Raw genomic sequence first — 12261 nt, forward strand, 5'->3', positions numbered from 1 at the left:
GTTTCCTGTCTGAATTGAAACTGAAAACCACTGGCAACAGAGTGATCATCAGTCATTTGTCGTTTCAGCTGGTGGTTGACGGTACGGTGACCACCGTGGTGCTGGAAGGCCTGAGCCCTCTGACCAAGTACCTCATCAACGTCTACTCTGTGGTCGGCGAGGAGAGCAGTGGGGCCCTGAGGGGCACCGAGACCACCCGTGAGTCTTTGAGCTTCTTCCTCTGAACTTCAAAACTCCCTTCCTCTTGGCCGATCGAAGTGCTTAGTCTCCATCGATAGATAGATAGATAGATAGATAGATAGATAGATAGATAGATACTGTTTAAAATTATATAGTAGCAGCAACTTGTGATAGCATCCTCGCTCTGTGGTTTTATGGTTGTGGGAAAACGTGCTGTTAAGCAACTCAATTTTCTGCTCGTTATTCTGTTCATCTGATCTGAGGCGGAAAACTGTCCCATGATGCAATGCTATGAGCTGACGTTAGCCTGCAGCGGGCAAACAGTTAAAAGGCTATTTATGAGGGCTGCGGCCTCTGCGTACATCTTAAATAAACAGATATAATTTAACGACGTGTTAAGTGCACAGCCCTAAGTGCTTTTATTTGCTCATTTGTCCTTTAATGTTTTACTTTATTCGTTGTGAAATGTGCGAATTGTTCTGTTGTCGTCCACTCGGACGGCAGCCAGCCGCCCGTTAGATCACTGTGGCTTTATTTACGGTCACTAACACTCAGTCAGGACATGAAGTCCATCTTGAAACACTGTCTGCAGTCTGACTCAAACTTAAAGTCTGTAAAGGCTGTGAGCTGCTGGTGTGAGTGGTGATATCCTTTATTGATCTCATTGGCACTGATAGGGCTGTTTGAAACCACACTCTTAAAAAGCCCAAAACCACATGTTTATGGTGTTAAAGTGGTACGTCCACCCATTACTTTCTCTGTCAGATTGCATTTTTTAGCATCATGCCCCTGTTAGCTAACAGTAAACCTAAGTTATGTTACCATCATATTAGCATCATTGCCCATTAGCTAACATTGATGTTTCGGTAGCCTAGTCTAGGCTGTTAGCTTCGTGCTTTGTGAACTTATGCTGGATGTATTAAAGCTGGGCTAGCTTAGGTTACCATGAGTTGATGCTAACTAGCGTCTGAAATAGACTAACAAAATACTAAAATAGTCAGTTATATACAATCTTTTTTGCCACATGCACTCAAGAAATCACCATTCAGATATCTCTTCTGTCCCCAAACCTTATTTAAATGGAGTAACTAATTTAGACGTAGTCATTTTAACTTTAAGGTCCTTTCTCAATGTTTCCATTACAGTATTCAAGAGGTCAAGTATCTCCAGCAGAAACCTGTGTGAACCCGGTTTGTCTTAATCTCTGAAGGCCATTAAAGAGAGCAGGTTCCTTGTTTACATGTCACCTTAGTAATCAAACAAGCCCATAAAAATATCCTTGAAAACCAGAAGCCTGGCCTTAACTATATGATCTCTCTGGGACATCCTGGGATTCAAAAAAAAAAATATGAGTTTTATATTGCTTGCCTGTTTGCATCATTATTCTTTTATTATTCCAAAACCTCCTCCAAATATTTTACTGCAACAGGTTTCCAATAGTTTGTTTTCTTCAGACACTCTTGAAATTCTTGTAACAAACAGTAAACGCGGATAATTGTCAAGACACCATACTTCTAGGACATTTGGTAATCTGGGTTTTGTCGTTGTCCTCTTAGTGCCGCTGGCAGCAGTGACGAACATGAGGGTCTACGACGAGACCACAACCACCATGAGGGTGAGCTGGGACCAGGCGGTCGGTGCCTCAGGCTACATGTTGCTCTATAGACCCATCAGTGCAACTGAGGTAAAATGGCGCTACCGGCAACATGAGAAAAAAATTGTTTTTCACATAGATGTAGTTTGAATTAATCAGTTCAAAGATGAGCGATTCAGTCTTAATAAGCAGCTCTAATTACTGCATGTCAGTTCACATCTGGTATTAGGATGCACTGCATGTGTCCGGAGTGACCACTTGTGATTGGATCCCACTGCCAAAAATAATGTGCCCCAGGCCACCTCTGAATGTAGCACGAACAATTGGATCCTAATGCGCCCTGGGTTAGTTCACATCTGTGCTTGTGATCAGATCGCCCAAGACGCATGAAGTCCATGAGCACTGGCTGATTCCCCTGTTAGCTCAAACTACAAAAAGCTGAGTGCTTTTCATGCAAAGGAAGAAAATCTCTGCTCTCATTTGGACAATCTAATTCAATAATGTGTTTTGCTGTCTACACACTTTTTGGATCTAAACTATTTTAAGCTAGCAGCAGGAATTTGCTCCAATTCAGGCACAAAAACATTAATGAGGTTCAACACTGAATGTGTTTAATATTATCTGCATACTAGTCTGTTCCAGTTCCAGATCTCGTTGGATTCACACCAAACAGAGGAAACCAATTCTTTACGTGCTCTCGTTCATGGGAGAGGGACAACCCTTAGCTGTTGACACAAAGTTGGACAATCACTGCTGAGTCTGCTTTCATATTCCCCAAACTAGGGAAAACATGCAAACATACACGTTTATGTCCATAGTTACGGAAGTATAGCGTCCTGCAGGGAATCTGTAATAAATTGAACCTGGCGACGACGTTAAATCTTTAGCGTTATTCTGCACATGTTCTCCAGGAGTCGCTTGAAAAACAAAAGAAACAAAAAAAAACCCACATCACTTTACAAGTTCTGTCTCCTCTGCTGTCTAATCTGTAGATACGTGTTGGAGGAGATATAACTGGCGTCCAGCTGACGGAGCTGATTCCCGAAACGAAGTACGGCATCACGATTTACGCCCTGTATGGTGAAGCTTCCAGCGACCCTCTGGAGGGGACAGGAACCACCTGTAAGTAACACTGAACTGATTCTGTACTATTCACAACATGAGCTCTGCAGACATTTGACCTGTTGTCCAATGGATGAAACATACAACAAGCATCCTTCTGGGTTCCATATTTGAATGTGCTGAGATGAAAGTAACCAGACAGCTCTTCTAGACTTAGCAAATGTGACTGAACCATGAGGATCAACTTCTGATGCTAACAGGAGTTCTTTTGTTTGGTTTTGCAAATCAGCACTATTCCTCAGGCCTTAGGGCCTTAGGGTTCCTTAGCCTGGCATCAGCCTGGGACACGACACTGGGATTTCATGAAGTGATACCTCCACATCAACGGGATAGCCCGTAAACCAATCAGAGACATTTAAACAAATTTAACTACTCCTGCTCAGATGATTAGATGACTACTGTTACTCTTCTGTCCATCACCACATTAAGTCCCGCCCCCAAACAATCTGATTGGTCTTTGCTGGAGCTGAATCAGTTCCCAATGGAGAGACGAGAGACTCCAGAACGACTTCTCTCTACAAACTTTTTGCAGATGGATGAAGTTCATACTGTCTTCCAGGCTAGCTTGGTAGCAGACCTCTGAAGTTTTATTTTCTTGTCAGCAATTGTTTTATAAGAGATGGATCCCATCTCCCACATGCTGGAGTTTATATTTTGGACTGAGAACTTATAGATAGAAAACAGATGCACTTCAGAACCAAAAAACACAAAGCAAACGGCGGTCTGTTTTTACACTACTCACTAAGTTTTGGTCCCATTACGTCTTTCAATGTTTCCACAAAAATATTGTCATTGATGCTGGGATCTGGAATGCTTTTGTAGCTCAGTCTGGATGGTTATAGTTTTAACTGTCGCCCTGTTCCCTGTTCTCCCTCAGTGCCCATGGCTCCTGCAGGAGTCCTGAGAATCACCGACGTTACTCACAGCACCATGCTGCTCAACTGGGACGCTGCCCCCGGGGCCGTCCGCAATTACATGATCACCTACAAACCAGAGGATGGAGACCAGAAGGAGGTAAAACCAGGATTTAATCTTTCTGTGGTACTCCCACAACTCAGGAATTTAGGTTTGAAGGTGCACATGTGAAAAATATTAAAGCAAAAAGAACAAATATAATCGGGTCTCTTTGCTGCTTTTCTGAAGATTCTCAGTTTTCCAGGTCGTGGTATGTTCCAAAAAAAAAAAAAAAGCTGAAACAAAGAGAGCTGGACTTGTGGAGTTTCTTGAAGACATTTCATCCAAGACTAAAAGATTAGTTTGGGATGATGTTCAAGACCCCCGTTCAAGTCCAGCTGCCCTTGTTTCAGCTTGTTTTCTTGGAAGTAGATAGAGTAATTGGGCTGATGACATTTCACGAGAACACAAGTACAGACAAGAACCCATACTGATAAACGCCCTAGGTGTTTTATTAGGAACACCTGTGGGCGGTGCATACCTGAAACCCACAGGACTAGGGTCTGTTAACGACCCATCTCTGAGCAGGTGAAGGTTCACTCCTTGGGTCTTGACCTTCTTGAGATTATTGGTTCATGAAGGTACTACCAAGGTGAGTCTAAATGACATCCAATAATTTGGGTGATTGTCAAGCTAGTTGCTAATGGCTGCCCTGCTAATGGAGGACTTGCAGCTAAGCTAAAGAGGATCATCGAGCTAGTTGAAAGCAGCTCTCTAAAAGATTTCCTCTGGTCAAGTTATTTAGGTTCCTCTTGGCTCCCTGCACATGTGAATGTTCTTCCAGCTTCTCTGAGTGTTACTGGACAAGTCTAAAGAATATGTTCTTTTCCTGAGATGCCTGTTCAGAGGCCAGATTACTGCTAATGTGGGATCTGCAGCTAGGATAAAGAGGATCGTCAAGCAAATTGAAAACAGCAGTCAAGTTATTTTACTTCCTTGGTTCCGTGCACATGTGAATGTTCTTCCAGCCTCTCTGAATGTCACTGGACATGTCCGCCAACGTAAACGCTTCTCTTTCTGAGCTGCATGTTTAGAATCCTGGTCAGTGCTAATGTAGAATCTGCAGCTAGGATAACGAGGATTGCATAGAAAGTTGAAAGTAATGCCTAAGAGTCTTTCACAGCTTGATATGTCAGCTTTGGAGGATTCGTAGCTCGGCTAAAGGGGATCGTCAGTGACGGTTGTGTAGGTGGAATCGGAGGACAAACAGTCTGGGACAAATCTTCAGCTGAAAGGTGCCATCGGTGGACACCTGTGAGACGTTTCAAGGAAGTTCTGATGGATGACATAGACCAGCTCAACTCCTTAAGGATTACAGCTAAATGCCTCTTGTCTTTGCAGAAGAAGACGACGCTGGAGTCGTTCCTGCTGACTGCTGACATTTATGTTTTTAGGCATTAGGGTTCAACAAATTAAGCTCACGATCACGATGAGCACATACACTATATTACCAAAAGTATTCGCTCACCTGCCTTTACTCATTCTATGAACTGAAGTGCCATCCCATTCCTAACTCATAGAATTCAATATGATGTCGGTCCACCTTTTGCAGCTATTACAGCTTCAACTCTTCTGGGAAGACTGTCCACAAGGTTGAGGAGAGTGTTTATAGGAATTTTTGACCATTCTTCCAAAAGCGCATTGGTGAGGTCACACACTGATGTTGGTCGAGAAGGCCTGGCTCTCAGTCTCCGCTCTAATTCATCCCAAAGGTGTTCTATCGGGTTCAGGTCAGGACTCTGTGCAGGCCAGTCAAGTTCATCCACACCAGACTCTGTCATCCACGTCTTTATGGACCTTGCTTTGTGCACTGGTGCACAGTCATGTTGGAAGAGGAAGGGGCCCGCTCCAAACTGTTCCCACAAGGTTGGGAGCATGGAATTGTCCAAAATGTTTTGGTATCCTGAAGCATTCAATGTTCCTTTCACTGGAACTAAGGGGCCAAGCCCAGCTCCTGAAAAACAACCCCATACCATAATTCCTCCTCCACCAAATTTCACAGTTGGCACAATGCAATCTGAAATGTACCGTTCTCCTGGCAACCTCCAAACCCAGACTCGTCCATCAGATTGCCAGATGGTAAAGCGTGATTCATCACTCCAGAGAACGCGTCTCCACTGCTCTAGAGGCCAGTGGCGGCGTGCTTTACACCATTGCATCCGACGCCTTGCATTGCACTTGGTGATGTGTGGCTTGGCTGCAGCTGCTCGGCCATGGAAACCCATTCCATGAAGCTCTCTGCGTACTGTACTTGGGCTAATCTGAAGGTCACATGAAGTTTGTAGCTCTGTAGCAATTGACTGTGCAGAAAGTCGGCGACCTCTTTGCACTATGCGCTTCAGCATCCGCTGACCCCTCTCCGTCACTTTACGTGGCCTACCACTTCGTGGCTGAGTTGCTGTTTTTCCCAAACGCTTCCATTTTGTTATAATAGAGCTGACAGTTGACTGTGGAATATTTAGGAGCGAGGAAATTTCACGACTGGATTTGTTGCACAAGTGGCATCCTATGACAGTTCCACGCTGGAATTCACTGAGCTCCTGAGAGCGGCCCATTCTTTCACAAATGTCTTGTTTCACAGTCTGCATGCCTGAGTGCTTGAATTTATACACCTGGGGCCAGGCCAAGTGATTAGAACACCTGATTCTGATCATTTGAATGGGTGAGCGAATACTTTTGGTAATATAGTGTATTAAAATCTCCTTCGTGGATTTCCAGCTGTCCCGCTCAAATTTCCAGGTTCTTTGTGAGCACTTAAAGGCCCTGGTTCAGGAGCACTATTGGCTAGGTGGCATCCCACACTGTGGACAGAATAAAGTCCATATCCAAATCTTCATATTTCAAGAACAGATTAGCGTCTTCTCCATAAATTCACTGTGTGCATTTTCATGCAGATTACCAAAAATTACCATGAAGATGAATCAAACTGTTGGATTATGGTGTAGGTGTGCACCCTGTGAGTGATGTTCAGTTGTTGATGATATATTTTGCCTCCTGCAGGTCGAAGTCAACGGCGACATCACCACCCTGCCGCTGTCCGGCCTCATCTCCCAGACTGAGTACGAAGTGACTGTCACCCCATTGTACAACGAGGGACCTGGAAGCCCGATGCCCGGAACCGCTATCACAGGTCTGAACACACTTTTTGTTGATGTCTCTTGGTCAAGTATTCTATTATTTCTGCGGCAGAACAAGCTCAAAACTCTTTGAGATACATGAAATCAAAGTAAAGGGCCAAATCTCAATACAAACTTTAACTGAAGGAGTCGATTGAGTTGAAACATCTGGTCATCACCAACACTTCCTAAAACACTGACCCACAGTAGAGAGTCTTCATGTTGCCTCGTAAACACCTCTGTCGTCTTCCTTGTCTCTAAGAACAGATGTTCCTGCTCCCAAGAACCTAAAGTTCTCTGAGGTGACCCAGACCTCGTTCAGAGCCACCTGGGAGCACGGGGCCCCAGATGTGGCCCTCTCCCGCATCGGCTGGACCAGGAAGGGGGAGGTCAACTACCAGTATGTAAGTCAAGGAGCGAGGACCAGAGAGACTCGTCCTTAAATTCTCTTTCTCTACAGATCCAGTTCTACAGATTTCAATCCAGGCCTCATTGTACCAGAAAATGTCAGCCACAGGTTTCGTTTTGCTTCGACCTGAAACTGGCTTTACATCAGTCGTACATTACGGAGAACTGTTCTTCAGCTTTATGACAGATGGACTCGGTTCTCGACAGAGGATGGTAACACAATAATGAGGCGTTTTTTAACTGATACAAAAATAAAAACTCCGCATCAAACAGTCCTCCAACCAATCAGAGACATTCAACTGTTAACTAATTCAACTCTGTGGTGCTCAGATGATGTGTATGACTGTTCCTCTTCTGTCCATCACCACATGAAGCCCCGAACAAACTATGTGATTGGCCCAGGAGATCTTTGCTGGAGCAGAACTGATTCCCAAACTAACATTTTCTTTTGTCAGCTAAAGTTCAGGCTGACTTTTAAGATATGTTAAGACAGGATTTGGAAAACTGAACGTGTCGTTCTTTCTGCATCTTCTGCTTCGACTGATCAAAAAAAACAAACAAAAAAAAACACCTGGAGCTAAACTAAAGGGACTGGTACTGATTTCATCCTATTCACAGATTTTTGTGTTGGTGTGTACGTATGAATGTGGGCCAAGAGAAGAAAACAAAGAGAACACTATTGTAGCTTTGTTTGAACTGGATGTCTTTACTCTGATTCAGAAACATTTTTGTCTGATCAGATTATCAACATGTCAAATATATAAAATCATACATTTCTCATGTCTCAAATAAAGAAGGTGACAGACTCATACCAATGGCCCTAAGCTCAGAAAAGTCTAAAAACGAAATTAGAAAATGATGTTGGATATATATGTGGGTGGCATTAAAAGGGGCCTGTCTGTGCTCTGGGCTCTGATTGGTCTTCAGCGTCTCAGAGACAATGTGGATAATTTTTGTCTTTCCATTTTCATGTAGTCTACGCTGGATGGTTTTAAAAGTCTGAATGGTGAACTCTGAACCAAGGTTATAATAGTTTTGGATTTTTCATTTTAATTTAGTTTTTATTTCGTTTTTACCCTTTTCACTCCAATTCAGTTAGTTTTAATTAGTTTTTAATGTGGGTTTGCTAGTTTTTATTAGGGATGGCTCGATACAACTTTTTCATGTCCGATACCGATACCGATACTGCAATTTGGAGTATCTGCCGATACCGATATCAATCCGATACCTTCTTTTCTCCTCTGTTAAGTTGTTTATGATACATATAGTTTGTATAGATGTACTTTGCATAATATGGACATCTAAAAACACCATGGCCAAACTGTGCAACAAATATTCTGCTCCCCTCAGGGAAGAAATAAAATAGCCCACGATGTGCGTCAAGCCATAAGCTCTTTATTTAAACTTCAAATCAGTGGAAAATTGCAAACTTGAATGTTTCTTCTTTCACATGTAACCTCTGGGGTTGAACTGTATGTAAAACACCCATATCAAACTAGATATAGAATTCAATTAAATAAAAGTTGCTATAAAGGTGGTAGCGATTCATTACCTAACTAATTACCTTCACCATGACCTTCACAGCTGGCGAAGTCGCGCTAACTAGCTAGCAGGCAGTGCTTGAAAATTGGTTGAAACAACCAACATAAAATATAAATAATTACGCTGTGCATGTACAAAATGAAGACCAGTATAAGCATCGCAAAGGGTCTCTGATACAATATACAGTAGACAATTCAAAAGAGGTCGATATTTCAGCAACTTACCTCTGGAACTCGACGCGCAGCCTTCACCAGTCAAACTCGCCAGTCCTAATTGAAATTCCCACCATTCCTAATTATAACCCTCGCTCAAATGAACACGGAGCAGTACAACAAATTAAGTACAGCCAACACGTCCCATAATGAAAAGTTAGTATATCCCAAAATTCAATTAAATAAAAGTTGCTATAAAGGTGGTAGCGATTCATTACCAAACTACCTTCACAGCAGGGGAAGTCGCGCTGGCTAATTAGCTAGCAGGCAATGCTAGAAAATTGGTTGAAACAACCAAGATAAAATATAAATAATTATGCTGTGCATATACAAATGAAGACCAGTATAAGCATCGCAAAGGGCCTCTGATACAATATAGACAGTTGACAATTCAAAAGAGGTCGATATTTCAGCAACTTACCTCTGGAACAACTCAACTCGCAGCAATGTAAGTGAATGAGGTCGAACGCCCAAATGACAGTGTTAGGAACTAATCCGATTTTCAAATCCCGGAAGCAGGCGGTTAAAAGCGCCGCCATTTTTTACAAAGGAGGTCTAGGGGAATGTCGCAACTCTCTCTCTCTATGGCTCTGGTTTCTTCTAAAGCCGTTTTGTAAACAGCGCTCAAGCTTTATGCGCAATGCTCCGCCTCTTCTTCTCCGTTTTTGGTGAATTTCTGAAACTGAAACAGCGCCACCTATAGGCCTGGAATATGAAGTAGCGTTTTGAGTCGTGTTGAGACGGATCCGTGTGTATGCAAATATTCTTGAAACGATGCCAGGGAAAACGGAGGGGGAAAAGATCGTTATGGTACGTGTGGACGGGGCCTTAGTTTTTTCATACTTTGGGTTATTTGTCAGGTGCAGGATTCAGAAAGGTCAGAGTGAGTATTGTATAATAAAATTCAACAAAAGATACGTTTAAAAAATGAGGGTGAGTTAACAATGACTGACTTTTTATTTTTGGGTGAACTATTCCTTTAATCCAGGGGTGCCCACACTTTTTTGGGCTTGTGAGCTACTTTTACAGTGACCACTAAGTCATATTAATTGTTGATACAGTGTTAAAAGCTCTATCCATCTCTGTTTTTATTTTTATCATGAAAAAATGGTGCACTGCACCCTCAGAAAAATAGCGCTGTCTCTTTGTTGTTGAAGTTGTGCGCTGTGGATGTGTGCCGCTGAACTGAGGGCATGTTGCAAATATAAAGTAAAAATAAAGATGAAGGTTTGTCTTGCTATTTGTTTTGGAGGTGCGACAGATAAATGTTTTAGACTAACATCTAAAACATTTTTTTTCAATGGCACACGATCTACCCGCACTACCTTCACGATACCGTCGATCGCGATCGACGTAATGGGCACGGCACCCCTGCTTTAATCCTTCTCTTTCGGGGGGGGGGGGGGGGGGGCGTTGGCGGCGGACTCACAAAGGCGAGATTGTTTTGGTACTCGACATTAGCCGCCTTGTGCAAGCTTCTTAAACGGACTTTGAGATTCGTGGAGTTTCTCCCCTTGAGAAGCCAGCCACATATTTTGTCACAGTCTGTTTCCACTACAAGACACTTGCTTTTATCTTTCTCGTCGTCATATTCAAAAAAGTCCCATACAGGACTTTGCCGCTTTCTCCCAGCTTTTGCTGCAACCGCCATGGTGCTGCCAGGTGACGTCACGGACCGTGAGGTGCCGTAAGGTGCTGCTGCTGCTGCCAGCTGACGTAAAACTGCTAGAGCGGAATAATTCAATCATATGAATCCAACCAGTTGAGGCTTATAATTAAATTGACAGAGACGAAAACGAAGATAATTATATCTATAATTTCAGTTCGTTTTAGTTCGTTTTCTAAACACGCAATACAGTTTCAGTTAGTTATAATTTTTTTCTTTTAACTTTCGTTTTTATTTATTTCAGTTAACGAAATTGTTTTTTCAATTTTAGTTTTCGTTATTTCGTTCGTTTTCGATAACTATTATAACCTTGCTCTGAACATCTGGAAATGCTCTCCTCTTCCCCTGGAATCCGAGATCGATATCAGTTTCAGTCCAGGGATAGATCCAGCTGATAGCCAACTAATAAAAAAAAATGCACCTTAGTAATTCCAGATTCCTTCTCCAAACAGTCTGTTTAATCTATTTGTAACATCCTCTGAGTGCAAGTGTCCTGGTGTAGCAGATCTCATGCCCTTCTTCCCGGGCAACAGTGAGACCTCACATTTTTCTTGTGTTAAAATCGACTTTTTGTCTTTTCTTGTCTTTGTCCACCTAAAGGCCATCCTGGGCAACGACGAGACCACCCACGTCCTGCAGAACCTGGACCCCGACACCGTTTACACAGTCACTGTCACGGCCATCTACCCCGATGAGTCCGAGAGCGAAGACCTAATGGGAGACGAGCGCACACGTAAGCGAGCCGCCGCGACCTCCGACGCCTGACCAGCGGCCCAACACCATGATGTTTTACTCTCAGAGCTGTAACTCCCTTTTGAAAATAACGCTGTTGTCTTCTTGACGTCTCTTTCTAGTGTTGAAGGCTCTGGACGGTATGTCCAAGTTTTAAAATTCTACGTGCAACAATTCAACTTAAAGACATATTTGTAAAAATGCAATTAAAGACTTTTACCAAAAATTTCAACCAAATAGTCCCTCTGAACAACTTCTCATTTTGAACTTTTAAAGTCAAACACAAAAAAAACTGCATTGTTGGCATGGACAAATACCTGGCTTCCACGAGTCCGTTTTCAGCTCATTCATCCCATGAGCTTGTTCTTTAGGAACTGTGTCTTGGATGACAACCTCTTCCCATCCCGATTCATGAGAATCTTTTGCAGGACTTGAAAAGCGCATTTGAGCTCTGATGGGTAGCTTAGGTTCAAACAGTATATCAGTATATAACAGAGCACAAGCAATCACGATGCTCCCCAAACCAGTGAGAACCTCCACACCTTCAATCAGGACACCAATGTCCTCTGGGTAATCTCCAGGCTGTGCACTCTCCTGCTGTATGACATACACTCCCATCACAGTTCGCTCCATGGCTTCAGTGTTGGCCTCAGTGTTCTGTGAAGTAAAATGTGACAATAAATACATTTGTTTGAGTCTAGCTATGGGTGGCAGGAGACTGGATGCAAAAAAAGG

General features: G+C 43.0%; 1 protein-coding gene across 1 annotated transcript; it reads left to right on the forward strand.

The window, feature by feature from the left end:
• Positions 1-1758: 1758 nt before the first annotated feature.
• LOC311499463 (collagen alpha-1(XII) chain-like) lies at positions 1759-11837 on the forward strand. The gene is made up of 7 exons (XM_084560442.1): positions 1759-1864; positions 2767-2896; positions 3774-3910; positions 6851-6980; positions 7234-7370; positions 11395-11527; positions 11649-11837. The coding sequence occupies exons 1-7, from the start codon at positions 1760-1762 to the stop codon at positions 11681-11683; spliced, it is 807 nt and encodes a 268-aa protein (XP_084416568.1). The 5' UTR covers position 1759; the 3' UTR covers positions 11684-11837.
• Positions 11838-12261: the final 424 nt, after the last annotated feature.

The sequence above is a fragment of the Chelon labrosus genome (genome assembly GCF_963514085.1).
Source record: "Chelon labrosus genome assembly, chromosome: 14".
Taxonomy (NCBI): domain Eukaryota; kingdom Metazoa; phylum Chordata; class Actinopteri; order Mugiliformes; family Mugilidae; genus Chelon; species Chelon labrosus.

Bases quoted from the DNA above. Each gene is read 5' to 3' on its own strand.
- LOC311499463 (XM_084560442.1), top strand. From the start codon at position 1,760: ATGAGGGTCTACGACGAGACCACAACCACCATGAGGGTGAGCTGGGAC. The intron at 1,865-2,766 runs GTAAAATGGCGC...TCTAATCTGTAG, and splicing joins GACCCATCAGTGCAACTGAG to ATACGTGTTGGAGGAGATAT. The intron at 11,528-11,648 runs GTAAGCGAGCCG...GTCTCTTTCTAG, and splicing joins AATGGGAGACGAGCGCACAC to TGTTGAAGGCTCTGGACGGT.